This window comes from Papaver somniferum, chromosome 9 (genome assembly GCF_003573695.1).
Source record: "Papaver somniferum cultivar HN1 chromosome 9, ASM357369v1, whole genome shotgun sequence".
In the NCBI taxonomy this organism is placed as follows: domain Eukaryota; kingdom Viridiplantae; phylum Streptophyta; class Magnoliopsida; order Ranunculales; family Papaveraceae; genus Papaver; species Papaver somniferum.
Window position 1 is genome coordinate 12,463,773 of NC_039366.1, and position 15,627 is coordinate 12,479,399.

The following is a 15,627-nucleotide window of genomic DNA, read 5'->3' on the forward strand; positions in this document are numbered from 1 at the left end:
TGAATCAAACGAAACTAGTTATGGAGTTTTTCAATTTTTTATATTCTCATAGAAGTATACAAGACACAATTGAAGCAAAATCGATTTTTATTCACTTGAATCAATTCATGAACATTATAGACACGGTTTGCAAAATATTGGATTCCTTATTATATAAATGTATTTGTTCATGAACAAACCGATTTTATAACTTAACCCACTCAAGTATGCAAACGGGTACGCATACTTAGAGTTCTGGACTTGGTCTGGGTTCGCCAGTGTGCGAACGGGTACGCATACTGTCGTACGTGACCAATCTCAGTTGAATTCCCGGACTTGAACTGTTAATCCGGTACACATATGGGTATGCATACTAAGTTCCCGGACTTCAACTATCAAACTAGTACACGTATGGGTATGCATACTATGGTTCCCGGACTTTGAATAACTTGCAACAGTTAGCATACAAGTATGCATACTGTGCTATTTCCAATCAATGGTTAATCGTTCTAAACTCCATTTTAATCGTTGAAACATTCTTGGAAGACAGGGATAGCTCTCCCACACAAATATTAGCTTCAAAGCAATTTTCAAGTGATCAATAGATCAATACGAAACATTCTCAGTCTAGATCAAATGATTGTCTCACACAAATCATGTAAGATGTTACCAGGGGATTTTACATGAACATCTTTTGACTTTAGTCAAGAATAAAGATGAACTTGGTTAAAGCGAAAGCTTACCAACACATATTTCGAGAAATATGTAAGCGAGTTAAACTCAGTTCGAAATATCAAATGTGTATAAAATAAAGTCTATATAGCTATACGACATTTGTCTCAATAGGAGATAAAATAGAAATAGACTTCTGAGTGATAGATAAGTTCAAGTCTCCATATACCTTTTGTTGATAAAGTTCCACAAACTCCCCTTAGTAGTTCTCCGTCTTCAATCGATGAAGGCTGTGAAGTCTAAAGCTCAACTACACATTATATCCTAATCTGGGACATAGCTATAAGTAGACTAGAAATCAAGATTTATAGTTTTGGCAACTAAACTTGACAAACAAGCTTGAGATAGAAACGTTTTCTAGTTCGATCGAGCAGTGCTCTAACAACTATTACGAAGTGTCAACCATTAAATACATAATTACCAGGCAACCAGACCATTAAATTACGAATAAATATCTTTTTGTTCCTCCAAAAATTGCAAGTAGAATTAGAAAACATACAGATGAGTTATTCACTTGACCCACTGAGTTTCCAGTCCCGGTTCGTAGCATATATACCCTTCCTGTTGAGTGAGCAACTCATGGGGAAAAACAATTTTCTTTCGTTTACTTCTCCAATGAGAAAAAAACTCACCGTAGAAAAAAGATAATCCTTTTCTCAGTTTCTCTCTCAATCTCTATAAACTTCATCTCCGTATACTAAAGATCAAAATTTAGGTTAAGGTTTTTAGACTCTTAGTGATGTCATGAGCAATGGAGAGGATTTAACAACTAGTTCTCAACTCTCAGTGAAGAATTGAACAGTTGAGGTTTGTGAACTTTATTGGAAATTAGATTAGAGGTAAATAAGAAAAAGTTGGAGGCTGGGTTTGATTGATCTAAGTAATTGGAGTGATTTTTTGAGCTCGAGTATGAAAAGAGAGGATTTGGGGATTATTTTAGGGTTTCTCTGAGAAGTGATGATGATGAAGAATATTAAGGGTCCAAGGGCAAGAGAAGAAAAATATAATCAAGAACATTTGATGATAGTGGAGTTAATTCAGGTTTTGACTCAAACTCAAAAGAAAAGGTAAATTAAATTTAGGGTTTCTGTTATTTTGAATCCATTAAAGTAAAAATGGGTAAGAAGTGATGAATCTTATACAGGTTTGTTAAATTGAAGTTGAATTGATTATATGGAGTTTCAATTTTGGTTCAATTACAAAATTAAGAGTCACAATTAGGGTTCACTGTCAATTTGAGATACCGGAAGAAGAGTTGGATATTGTTGGTGGTTAATGGTCAAAAATGAATTGCAACTGTGGATGTTGCAGGTAGAAAAGGTGTAACTGATATGGTAGTATTGTTGCGGAACCGAAACTTTGGATGTTACAGGAAGGAAGGGTATATATGGTACGAACCGGAACTGGCAACTCAGTGGGTCAACTGAGACTCACTCGCACGTGATTGATACCTTGTTGGGGAGTTTATCTATTCCTGTACCTTTTGAAGAAATGGTGAATATCAATGATCTTTGCTCATATAATAAGGTAAATTTTGGGGGGAAAAGTCATATAAAGCCATAGGCATATGACACGAAATAGAGAGAGTACCGACAAAGATAATTGGGCGATACTTAATCAAAAGGTGAACCAAATAATAAAAATTAGACTAAAGAGGCGGAGTCCTACAAAAGGAAACCACAAAGAAACAACAACTGACAAGAAAGCTTACCTGCAACATGCTATATCATATACAACCCCCAAAAGCCACCCAAAACAGCAAAACAAAATTCCAACAAGAAAGAAAGGCCCTTTTACTAGCACTACTATTACGAAGGGTCAACCATTAAATACATAATTACCTAACAACCAGACGATAAAATTACAAATAAATATCTTTTCCACCTCCTAAAATTGCAAGTAGAACTAGACAACACCCAGATGAGTTGTTCCATTAAGATGCAGAGAAGTGGCTAGATTATTTTATTTTATTTTATTTTGGCACAAGTGAGGATCTGTCTTGGTGATTTTCGTATACATTTCCTCTTGCTAGCTACAACTACACAGGAGGTTTCCCTTATCCAAGTGGACGGGTATACTAAAACTTTGGTTGACTTCTTCTGTGTGGCTGATAGAGAGCCAGCACTGTTTAGCCACGTGTTCACTCGGAATTGGGTGATTAGTAGAGTTTTCTCTTTCCTCTTGCGGTCACATTTAAGTTGTAGGAACACCTGTTTGGGGATAATTAATGAATTAATAAGTTGTTCTTGGCTGCTACGGCAGAGTTACTGTTTTTGATCTGAATTCTATTCCAATTCAATATCGTTTAATCCAATTTCGTACTAAGAATAGTACAATTGGTATCCAGAGCTGTTCCTTCCAATCACCAAATTTTTTTTTCACAATGGTTGCTCAATCTTGTAAAGAACTTACTGATGCATCTAATAGACAACAGTCTCAGATCGACAAAATTCAGCTTCAACTTGATTCTATACTTACTAAAGAAGATTACGAAAGCCGGATTAAAGCTAATTTTGAATCTCAACTATCAATTTTGACCCAAACTATTAAATCTGAGATAGGAAAATTTCATTCAACCAGAACTTTGGAGCAAGGTGACCATAGTGGAGTTGTGGGTAATCAAGCTGGTTTTCCTGCTGTTGGAGATGGACATTAATTTCAATCTTACTCAGGTAGCCGCGAATTTCACCACTGTCCACCACGAATGGATTTTCCACGTTTCGATGGTGACAACCCCAAGAGATGGATCCACAAATGTGAATATTACTTCCAGATGCAAGCTGTGCCAGAATTTAATAAAGTGGGAATGGCATCCATACACCTTGATGGGAAGGCAGGTAAATGGTTTGAGAATTTCCGTTTGAATCAACATCACATTTCATGGCCAGACCTAGCTGCTAGTGTTTTCTCTCGTTTTGAAAACCCTGTTCATGATATTATAGTTGGTATTTTTAATAAATTGGCTCAACTGACCACTGTTGAAGCATATTTTGAAGAATTTGAGTATTACAAGGCCTTACTGCTCAGTGTTCATAAGGATTTTCCTGAATCTTATTTTATTGCTAGTTTTATTGGTGGTTTAAAGGAGGAGCTCAGAAATTCAGTGCTCATGTTTGATCCTAAAACACTAATGAATGCCTTTTCACTAGCAAGAATGCAAGAGAAAACCTTAATTCTCCAACACAAGCACCTAAAACCACCCCAAAAACTTTTTCTACCTGCTTCACTACATCCAAACCATTTCCACAAACCTCCATTCCTCCTAAATCCACTTATACACCTCCTACTTCAGCTGCTCCATAATCCATTCTTAAGCCTAACCAATCCTTACCATTCAAACAACTTACACCTGAGCAGGTACATGCAAGAAAGGCTCAGGGCCTATGCTTTAATTGTGATGAAAAATAAAGGAGATGACATGTTTGTAAGAAACAATACTTGTGTGTCTTAATTGGAGAAGAGGCTGAAGACATTTCTGATTCTGGCTTGGATACAGAACAGGAGACTGATGAGGAACCTTTGGTAGAAAGTGACATGGGAATCTCACTCAATGCTCTGGCTGGTACTAGCTCTGCTGATACAATCAGAATTCCTGGTTTAGTAAAGAAGAAGAGCACATCCATCCTAATTGACACTGGCAGTACCCATAGCTTAATTGACTCTAGCCTAGCCAAAAGCTTACAATGTCCCATTGAAAACACTTCTAGTCTCCTAGTCACTGTAGCTAATGGAGTCAGCTCTGGTATTTGTTCTCAACTGGATTGGTCAATGCAGGGGCATAAATTTTGTGCTGATTTGAGACTTCTCCCCTTGGGTGGTTGTGATATTGTGTAGGGTGCAGATTGGCTGAGGAATCTAGGAGATGTTTTATTCAACCTTGCCAAGTTATGTATTTCATTCAAACATCATGGCAAGAAGATCACTTTACAGGGCATCACACACAAACCATCATTAAACATGATGAGTGGTTCTGCAGTCAAAAGGTTCTTTCAAAAACACTCTCATGCATTGGTTGGTTAGTTATTTTCTATCTCCACTACTTCCGGTCCAGCACCCCCACCCCCACAGATTTCATGTGTCCTCAATCAGTTTACTGATGATTTTTCTGAGCCAACATCTTTACCACCACAGAGAGATTTAGACCACAAAATTCCCTTGAAAACTCATTCTTTACTTGTGAATTTGAGTCCCTATAAATGTCCCTATATACAAAAATCTTTGGTTGAGCACCTAGTTCAAGACATGCTACTTTCTGGCATTATTCAGCCCAACAACAGTCCATTTGCCTCTCCCATTCTCCTTGTCAAGAAGAAAGAAAACTCTTGGAGGTTTTGTGTTGATTATAGAAAATTGAACAACATTACTATCAAGGAAAAATTTCCAATTCCAGTGATTGATGAGCTCTTGGATGAATTACATGGCTCCAACTTCTTCACCAAGATTGATTTGAAGTCTGGATATCACTAGATACGAGTGTTTCCTTCTGATATACAAAAAACTGCTTTCAGGACCCATCATGGTCATTTTGAGTTCAAGGTGATGCCATTTGGCCTTACAAATGCTCCAGCCACATTTCAGGCACTCATGAATAAGATTTTTCAACCTCATCTTAGAAAGTTTATTCTGGTCTTCTTTGATGACATACTTATCTACATCCCTTCCTTGGAGGATCATGTTCTGCATTTGCGACTTACTTTACAAATACTCAGAGACAATAAGTTATTTGCAAACTTCTCCAAGTGTTGCTTTGGACAGTCTGAACTGGAGTATTTGGGACACATTGTCACTGCCACTAGGTTTAAAGCTGATCCTGCTAAGATTTCAGCAATGGTAGATTGGCCTATATCTACAACTCTTAGAGCTTTAAGAGGGTTTTTGGATCTCACTGGTTATTACAGAAAGTTTGTTAAGGATTATGGGCTCCTTTGTAGACCATTAACTGACTTACTTAAGAAGGACTCTTTTCACTGGTCTCCTGCTGCTACTGCTGCCTTTATTCAGCTCAAGACTGCCATGACAACTACACATGCGCCTGCCTTGCCTGATTTTACCAAACAATTTGTGGTGGAAACAGATGCTTGTGATATGGGAATTGGTGCTGCCCTCATGCAAGACAATAGAGCCATTTCTTTTTACAGCAAACCATTGGGACCAAGAGCTGCTACTACGTCTACTTATGAGAAGGAGCTTCTAGCAATTGTTCAAGCTGTCACTAGATGGAAGCATTACTTACAAGGTACAAAATTCATTATAAAGACAGATCATCAAAGCATTCATTATTTTTTGGAACAAAAGATCTCCACTGTTTTGCAACAGAAATGGCTGATGAAGCTCTTAGGTTATGACTATAAGATTGTGTACAAAAAGAGCTCTAATAATAAAGTAGCAGATGCCCTTTATAGAAGACCTCATGCAAGTGCTTCCTGTCACTCCACCTACCTTTCCAGTCCAGCTTGGGCCCAAGACATTATTGACAGCTATGTTGATGATACTCAAGTTCAGTGTTTAATTGCTAAGCTTACTATTACTCCCAACTCTGATCTTAAGTACACTTACTTAAATGACATTTTGAGATACAAGGGAAGACTCTACATTGGCAGTTCTGCCACTACTAGAACCAAAATTTTGGAATCCATCCACTCTTCAGCAATAGGGGGACATTCTGGCATGCAGGCCACCTATCTGAGAGCCAAGTCTTACTTCTTCTGGCCTGCAATGAAGAAGGATATTCTTCTATTTGTCTCCACTTGTGATGTTTGCCAAAGGCACAAAGGAGAGCATACATTCCCTGCTGGCTTACTTCAGCCATTGCCCATCCCAGACCATGCATGGCAACACATATCCATGGACTTTATTGATGGTTTTCCAATGAGTGAAAGAAAGTCAGTCATCCTAGTGGTGGTGGACAGACTTACTAAGTACAACCACTTTATTGGTCTGCACCATCCTTACACAGCTGCCTTTGTTGCTAGGGAATTTATCTCTCAGGTGTTCAAGCTTCATGGGTTACCTGCTTCCATTGTTTCTGACAGAGATACGGTTTTTACAAGTCACTTTTGGCAGGAATTATTCAAGGCCTTAGGCATTCAGCTGCATTTAAGCACATCTTACCATCCATAGACTGATGGCCAAACTGAAAGGGTAAATTCTTGTCTTGAAAGCTATTTAAGGTGTATGTGTAGTCATCAACAAAAGAAATGGCATCTGTGGCTTCCCTTAGACGAATGGTGGTACAATACCAACTACCATACTAGATTTAAAATGAGTCCCTTTCAAGCACTTTATGGATATCTGCCTCCACACTTAGCTTTTCCTTCCTCTGCCACAACCTATGTTGCTGCTGTTGAAGATTATCTGAAACAAAGAGCTGTTGTTCTTGATTTATTGAAAGAAAATTTGCATAAAGCACAGGAAAGGATGAAGTTATTTGCTGACAAGACCAGAACTGATAGGGTGTTTGCAGTGGGTGACAAGGTATATCTCAAGTTACAACTTTACAGGCAGGCTTCTGTAGCTTTGAGAAGGAACCTAAAGTTGGCAGCAAAATACTATGGCCCTTTCACCATTCTTCAGAAAATTGGTGCAGCTTCCTAAAAACTGCAATCCGAAGCTAGAATTCATCCAGTCTTCCATGTGTCACAGTTGAAGAAACACATTGGCACCATCCACAGTCCTTCTCCATCTTTGCCAGTGCTGGATACTGATGGTTCTATCTTAGTCATTCCTGCAGCTCTGTTGGATACTAGAACTATCTCTAGGAACGGTGTCTCTGTCCCTCAGGTGATCATCAGGTGGACTAATGCTTCTTTAGAGGATGCTACATGGGAGGATGAAGCTCATATTGCTCACCATTTTTCAAAATTCCATCCTTGAGGACAAGGATTCTTTCATGGAGGGGGCATTTGTCATATACATTTCTTCTTGCTAGCTATAACTACACTGGAGGCTGCCCTTATCCAAGTGGACGGGTGTACTAAAACTTTGGTTGACTTCTTCTGTGTGGCTGATAGAGAGCCAGCACTGTTTAGCCAGGTGTTCACTCGGAATCGGGTGATTAGTAGAGTTTTCTCTTTCCTCTTGCGGTCACATTTAAGCTGTAGGAAAACCTGTGTGGGGATAATTAATGAATTAATAAGTTGTTCTTGGCTGCTACAACAGAGTTACTGTTTTTGATCTGAATTCTATTTCAATTCAATCTCGTTTAATCTAATTTAGTACTAAGAACAGTACAGTGATCACCCCGGTCTGGCCATCCGCAAGAATCAGCAGGTCCTTCTCCGCTTGATAAGCAAAAAAAAAACCCGATGAATTTCCTTGCCTATCGCCATAATCCTCGGAGCTTTCATTAAACTTCCGTGACATATCCCAAAGGATATGGGCTCAAAATTGGTTGGCATCTGGAGTACTTTGATCTTACGAGATGGGATATCTACTAGAGGCGAAATCCTTATTCCGCTGCTAGATATTGAAACATCCAAAACATCCTTAAATTGACGATTAAGTTTTTGATCCTGATCGTGGAGCTGACACCGTTTAGTGGAGCTGACACCGTTTATGCAATGTTTTGGCAGACATTTTAACGAAACAAGCAAACATATTTCTAACATCAAAAACATCAAAAGGTTTAGTAACCTCAGAATAACTAAGAGGTTTATAATATGGTTTTTTCAACGGTGGGGCTTTGTCAACCGTTTTTCCATCATCATCAAATTTCTCCATTCTTGTACCTGAGAAGAAGAAACATACCTAGATGACGAGAAACCCTAACCCGAAACGCTGATAAAATTAATCAGTCTTTTACGAAGTTTCACTACTTAATAAAAACTACATGCGATTAACAGACCTGCCAGTGGCGGAACTGGAAATTTAACTTTGGGGTGGCTTTGGGTTTTTAGGGATGGCTTAAGCCTATTAATTGGACTTATTTTTATCAGCCCAAATAAATATAGGTAGTCAAAAAATAGGGTTTTTGGGCTTTAAGCCAGCCCTATTCTGGACATAGTTCCGCCCTTGGGACCCGCACAGTAAAAAATTACAAACACCCACCTTATATCCTAACCTATATTGGGCAAGCTCGATGAGTCCCTCGGATGGGCAAGTTCGGTAAGTCTAGCTCCTAAACTCAAGTCTCCCTTGCGGTTGTCGTAAAAATACTTTTAAATACGAAATCACTGTGATACAATGGCAATGTTATTGAGTGATGATACTAATGAACTATTTTCGAAACTCGCCACCACCAAATTCTTTACTGATCAAAACAAAAATGGCAGATACTTACTGCGAATGACTTTAGGGAGTACACTTCCTTTACGCACACTTCATTTTCGCAAGAACGGCACATTCAAGTTGCTATCGTGTGACCTCATTGCCCACCACGGTTCCTAACATTCTTTTTTTACGACTACAGCTGGTGCAATAAATCAATGCCAAATCTGACCTACCAGTCTCACCTGTCGCTCCCACCAACACACAAAAAAAACACTAAAATTTATGACCACGGTCTCATAAGATATTTATTAGTCTTGGGTAGGCCATCCAAAGCTGCCTGGACTCATCTCACCTTCGTTGGTTGGTGTGGCACAAATTCATCGGGTCCCACAAAAAGGATCTTTCTTTCACCCGTAAATGGTATGCCACGTGTGATCTTTAGTCGCCCCACCGTCATAAAGGAATCATTCTTGGGAATCTCCATTTTTGCTCTCTTTTCTTTCTTGACAAAACAAGGAAGAAGCGGGAATTACATTCCACTCGCTTTCTCACACTCACACTTCTTCTTATCTTACGTTTCATTCATTCATTCCACTTTACTTTCTCTCTCTCCTTCTCTCTGCAGAGCACAAGGATTCTTCTTTTCGAGATCTGCAGAGTTTTAGGGTTTTCGATAACAACAAATTTGTTTTTCGTCGGCAGTAGATTCATCTCAGAGCTTCGATTGTTATCACTGGTAAGACAGATTACTTCGATTTGTTGATTCAGCTTGAAAAAATTGAATCGATTGATATCGATTTTACCGAAATCCGTTTGGAAATTGACCTTGTTACTTGTTTTGATTCGATTAGGTTTGAAGCTATCTTGTTTTGATTCGATTAGGTTTGAAGCTATTAAGATTTCACTTTACTTTCCTTTTTCATGGATCTTTAGTGTGTTTTTTCTTTTCTGTTGATTAGTGTTGATTGATGTTAATTATATTGAGCTTGATTCGACTGGTATTGACGCTTGATGAGATTGTTTCCTATGTTGATTTGATTTCTTGAAGTTTTTTCTAAGTAAGTTATTTTGAGGATTTAAGCATGTTGAAATAAATGTCAAATTGATTAGGTTATGTAATCTCTCGTATAATGTGATTTTAGTAAAGTTAATTCATGGATTGGATTGATTTATATGCTAGATCTAGGATTTTTGTTCCGAACTTTGTAAATTTAGTATCGTGAAATCGAATTTTATGGTGGCTACGCATAGCTTTTAAGTATTCACTGCTTAAGTCAGATCTGCTTGAACATTGAAATCATTACAGTGAGATTTTAGTAGGATTTTTTTATGCTGTTCTCAGGAACCGGAGATTGAATGTCACTTTTGCATATGTTATTTGCTGCCTTACAGTTTTTTTGGCCGAAGAAGTATTCATTTATGAGTAAGAAAGCTAAAATTGATGTGAGCTTTGGCATCTTAATTCAGTTTATACACCATTGTCGTATTACTCGGTCCTTGTACATAATAGTTTTGTGGACTCAGAGTTCTATTACAGAACCTAATGTTAGACTTCCTCAAGAATGCGCTGAACTGCTAGTCTTTCTCAAGAATGCGTTGAACTGTATTAGGGGTCTTATAGACGTTTTGGGCCTTAACTGCATTTGTACTGAGTTGCTGCTTCTGGAATGTAGTATCTACTGTTTATGTCCTGCGACTATACTTGAATTTAGAACTGATAGTTACTTGTCTTGGTGATAATCACTGGTGAAAGCCTGAAAGGTTCTTAAATATTTGGGAACCCTATGTAACTCGGGGCATGTAATGTTAGTTGGTAACTACAGTCTGGAGCGTAGATATACCCACTTTTAATCGTTAGTTCTGTGTGGTCTTGTGGAAAGGCCTTTCTGGTGGAAGAGCTGAAAATTTTACTAGGATATATCCACGTGGTTATTGATAAGAAAGACTAGTATCCCGATTGCCCTGTTGTTCTCTTAGGTTTGAGCTTGATTAGTGTTGATATTTGATTTGATTAGTGTTGATTGATGTTACTTAAGTGAGAATTTGAGGTTGATTTGACTGGTATTGACGATTGATGAGATTGTTTCTTATGCTGAATTGGTTTCTTGAAGTTTTTTGTGCGTAAGTTAATTTGCAAATTTAAACATGTTTTGTTGAAGTAAATGTCAAATTGATTAGGTTAATTAATTTGTGTAATGTGTTTTTGCCTTTTTGGTAAAATTAATTCATGGATTGGATTGATTTATATGGTAGATCTAGGATTTTTGTTCAGAACTTTGGGGACTTTAGTATTGATGGAACTGATTTTGCTGGTGGTTGTTAGAGTTGATCAGTATGGACATGAAGAGGTTCTAAGTGTCTACAGTCTAGGTTAGATCTGATTGAACATTCAAAATCATCACGATGAGAGTTTAGCAGGATGTTTTCTATGTTATTGTCAGGGAATGTCATTTCTGCATTTGTTAGTTGCTGTCTTACGGGTTTTTTGGCCGAAGAAGTATTCATTTATGAGTAAGAAGCAAAGACTGATGTGAACATTGTGATCTTAATTCCGTTGATACACCATTGTCATATTGATCCGACTATATAATTTTGTCCTCTCATAATAGTTTTGTGGATTGGGGGTTCTATTACAGAACCTAATATTGGTCTTCCTCAAGAATGCGTTTAACTGATTAGGGGTCTTAAAGACTATAGTTTTGTGTGTTATTAGTGTTAGTAATGAGTTTCTTGGAATTTAGTATCTACTGTTTCTGGCCTGTGAGTATACTTGAATTTAGAAATGATATTTACTTGGCTTGGTGATAATCACTGCTCAAAGGTGCTAAAATATCTGTGAATCCTATGTAACTCGAGTCATGCATTGCTAGTTGGTGAGATCTACAGTCTGTAAGATATGTTTACCCACTTTTAATCATCAGTTGTGTGTGGGCTTGTGAAAAGGATTTCCTGGTGGAAGAGCTACAACTTTTCCCATGAAACATCCATGTGGTTATTTAAAAGAAAGACTAGGATGCAGATTTCCCTATTCTCACTGCCCACGGAGTTGTTTCCCTAACCAAAAAATTTGAATGATTTACCTCGCTATTATTTTATTAAAAATTTCTCCTGCTAGTGAAGCATCTTTCTTGTGAATCTTTAGGAAGCTTGCGGTGTAGTAGCATAATTTTATTTTCCAATTTATAGCAGCCAAAACATGCACTCTTATTTTAGTTATAAGCTGGAGAAAGACTTTCAGTTTCAGAAAATTTGAGATTTAAAGTCCATGTCAACAACTTGCAGCAATGGATTCCCCTACTGAGATTGCAAATGATGTTGCTCCAGCTAAGTCTAAAACTCTCAATGCAATTAAGGCTGCAAGCTATTCATCTCACGCACGCCCATCACTGAATGAAAGAATCCTTTCATCTATGTCTCGGAGGGCAGTTGCTGCACATCCTTGGCATGATCTTGAGATAGGTATCCAGCTTCAGCAAACTTGTTTCTCGGATCTGTTCTTAGAACCTTGCCACTGAAGGTTAACTTAAAGTTATAACAACATTCCTTCTGTGCACATAATCCTTATTTAACATTTTTTTATTTCGTAACCAGGTCCTGGAGCTCCAACAATTTTCAACTGTGTAAGGGCACTAAATTTTATCTAATTTTTATTTTATGTAAATCAGATATTGCCAGGGAAGAACTAATAGTAGCTTCAAATTACAAAGAGTAAATGTTCCAAGAGTATATATATGTTTAAATGTCAAAGCTGCTGGATTGCTTGACTACACTACATCTGTGAATTTTTCTGCATCTTGCATAATAAGAATAGTAGAATACCATTATTATTATGAGTTGATCTGATTAGTCAATTACAATAATTGGATTGACAGCATTGACTCTCAACTGTTGGGTCTCCTAATAACGAAGGAGACGCAGTATTTTGAGAACTGCTTATTTACAGTAAACAGAGTTTAGGGTGAATGAACTTGTACTGATAACCTTCCTAAATATTTTAGGTGGTAGAAATTCCGAGAGGGAGCAAGGTGAAATATGAACTCGACAAAAAATCTGGGCTCATCAAGGTAATCAATATCCTTTTTTCTTGAGTGAGCTTATCTACTTGGGTTCTGTCTTTGTCGTAAGTATCATTTGGAAGATTGAAATTGACTGTGCAGGTTGATCGTATACTCTACTCATCAGTCGTGTACCCCCACAACTATGGTTTCATCCCACGTACTCTCTGCGAGGATGCTGATCCTCTGGATGTGCTTATAATCATGCAGGTATGGTGTATGATTTATATCTTGTTTAGGTTATAAATCATGACAACTTTGAAGGTATACCCGACTTAACAGATGTAGTCTCTTGATAATGTTTCGAACGATTTCAGGAACCTGTCCTCCCAGGATGTTTCCTTCGTGCTAAGGCCATAGGTCTAATGCCTATGATTGATCAGGTTTACATATTTACCCACATATGTTATTTTTGTCATTGAAGAGAACTTTATATCATACTAATGTTGGTGGCATACAGGGTGAGAAAGATGACAAAATCATAGCAGTGTGTGCGGACGATCCTGAATATAGACATTACACTGATATTAAAGAACTTCCACCTCATCGCTTGGCTGAGATTCGTCGCTTCTTTGAAGACTGTATCCTTAAAGCTTTAACAAATTCTTACTTACATAATATCTTTATTCAATTCTTTTGAGCCTAGAGACTTAGTTCACGAGCTTGTTTTTATCTTAACTGACAAATTATCAGACAAGAAAAATGAAAACAAGGAAGTTGCAGTGAACGACTTTCTTCCAGCAGAAGATGCCTCTAAGGCAATCCAACACTCAATGTAAGGATCCTCATCTGCACCATCTCCATTACTTCTCTTTGTAACTGTTAAGTGTTCATTAATATCCAGTGCAGGAAACACAAATGGACCGAAGTATTGAAACCTCGCATGTTTAGTAGTCTGCATTACTTTTTCTGGCCCACCTTTGTTCATTTTCAAGTTTTCCATCTTGTCTGGTCAAATTGATATGTCATATTTGAACTGATATTCTGCTCCCATCGATCATTTTCGGAACCAAAAGCTACCTAATTTTAAGTACATTAGCATAATATAGATATCCTAACTGACTTTTGTTTGTCATTTGTGTTTTGAAGGGATCTTTATGCAGACTATATCGTCGAAGCCCTAAGGAGGTAGATTTGGTGATCAATGGATATTCTAGTACTCAAATATATTTCAAATTCTATATACCTTTGTTGTAAGGGTGAATTTCATTGCAAACCAACTTTGATACTTGTTATAAATTCATCTGATAAAGCCTACTGTGCTACACACATACAATAATACAATTTCAATTTTTCTTTGAAAAATGTGTATGTTTGTCACTGCCATTCTTTGGCAAGCCCTTATATTTTCTTCATGACATCATAGAATCTGATTTTTACTGTATTTACTGGTATAATATCAGAATTATGGATCATTATTTCCTGCTTGGTGTAATATTTTGCCAGTAAGCAGTAGCCAGAAGTTAGCAGTCGACAAGAGCCGTAACACATGGCTTCTGAATTTTTAACCGAAACTTGGTACAAGGGATTACCTGTTGCTCCTTATCTGGGAGTTATAGGTGAAGACTGTTAAGTTATACAATACCAGAATTGTTAGCTGAGTTCAACTTTTCAGCAACTCTAAGAAAGACCTAACAAAAAATTGCAAAGTGAGGGATGGAGCAAAACATATTCCATCCCACCAAGGATGGGTCCTTTCTTTTGTCCAAAGCTGCAGACAAAAGTGGGACATTATCAACTGTTTTGAAGATGATAATGTTAGGGCAAATTCTATCATGTAAATTAGGTTATCCAATTCTATCTCCTGTGTTAGAAAGAAGCAACTCTACTACTCACTTCCAACTCCAAAGGGGAATGGCAAAATGGAAAGACACAACTCTTTAAAGTGAGATAGCTCATCAAATTGAAGTAAAATCCAAAAGGTGCCACGCCATCTTTTTTCAAGAAAATAAAAAACTAGAAAGTGTAGGTGTTCACATATTATGCTTCAAGTATATGCTTAGAAGATCCTCTACTTTTTTCCTCTACAAAAATAGAATTCCCCTTGTAACCTAAGCATATTCATTTTAAGCCATACACAAAAAACATCTCTTCTATTCTATTCTCATTTCTTCCTTCATTCACATTTTAACTTTATTTCATGTTAGAACATCATTCTCTATGATTTCTCGGTCAGGTACCGGTGAATGCGAATCTTCGGCCATGTTGACATATAAGAAGAGGAGGAGAAGGAAACAACTGATGTTGTTGGTTAGATTGCACTGATCTAATCTTTATGAAACCATTTTATGGGCAACTACAGATCCTTTGGCAAAGTTTGAATCTGTGATGGCTTGGTTAGTTGTTGTTATTACTGTTAGTAATAGCACAAGTAGCTAGTGAAGCTGTCTGTCTCAATGAAGAAACTGTTAACCTCCATAGCTTTTCAGTTTTCTTCTTTCTCTTTATACATGTTTTGCTTGCTAATTATCATGTAGTTCTGAGAAAAAAAGTAGAATATATTGCAACTTAGAATTATGTTCTTGCAACTTGTTTATTATTGTTATCCTGTGATTGGAATCCATCACAATTCTCTTTTTATTTTTTACTACTTCTCTTGAGAAAGCGAGTAGTCAGCTAAACACTACCCACTAGCAATTGAGGGAGGCATCCG

At 37.5% G+C, this 15,627-nt stretch overlaps 1 protein-coding gene across 1 annotated transcript; it reads left to right on the plus strand.

The window, feature by feature from the left end:
• Window positions 1-9,405: 9,405 nt before the first annotated feature.
• LOC113310369 (soluble inorganic pyrophosphatase 1-like) lies at window positions 9,406-14,358 on the plus strand. Its single transcript, XM_026559020.1, has 9 exons — window positions 9,406-9,655; window positions 12,202-12,378; window positions 12,511-12,539; window positions 12,918-12,983; window positions 13,077-13,184; window positions 13,292-13,357; window positions 13,435-13,555; window positions 13,668-13,749; window positions 14,064-14,358. The coding sequence occupies exons 2-9, from the start codon at window positions 12,204-12,206 to the stop codon at window positions 14,104-14,106; spliced, it is 690 nt and encodes a 229-aa protein (XP_026414805.1). The 5' UTR covers window positions 9,406-9,655; window positions 12,202-12,203; the 3' UTR covers window positions 14,107-14,358.
• The last annotated feature ends 1,269 nt before the right edge of the window (window positions 14,359-15,627 follow it).

Excerpts from the sequence above, each read along its gene's own strand:
- LOC113310369 (XM_026559020.1), top strand. The coding sequence starts at position 12,204 with ATGGATTCCCCTACTGAGATTGCAAATGATGTTGCTCCAGCTAAGTCT. Across the intron at positions 12,379-12,510 it reads TTGGCATGATCTTGAGATAG|GTCCTGGAGCTCCAACAATT; the intron begins GTATCCAGCTTC and ends TTTCGTAACCAG. Across the intron at positions 13,750-14,063 it reads AAGGCAATCCAACACTCAAT|GGATCTTTATGCAGACTATA; the intron begins GTAAGGATCCTC and ends TGTGTTTTGAAG.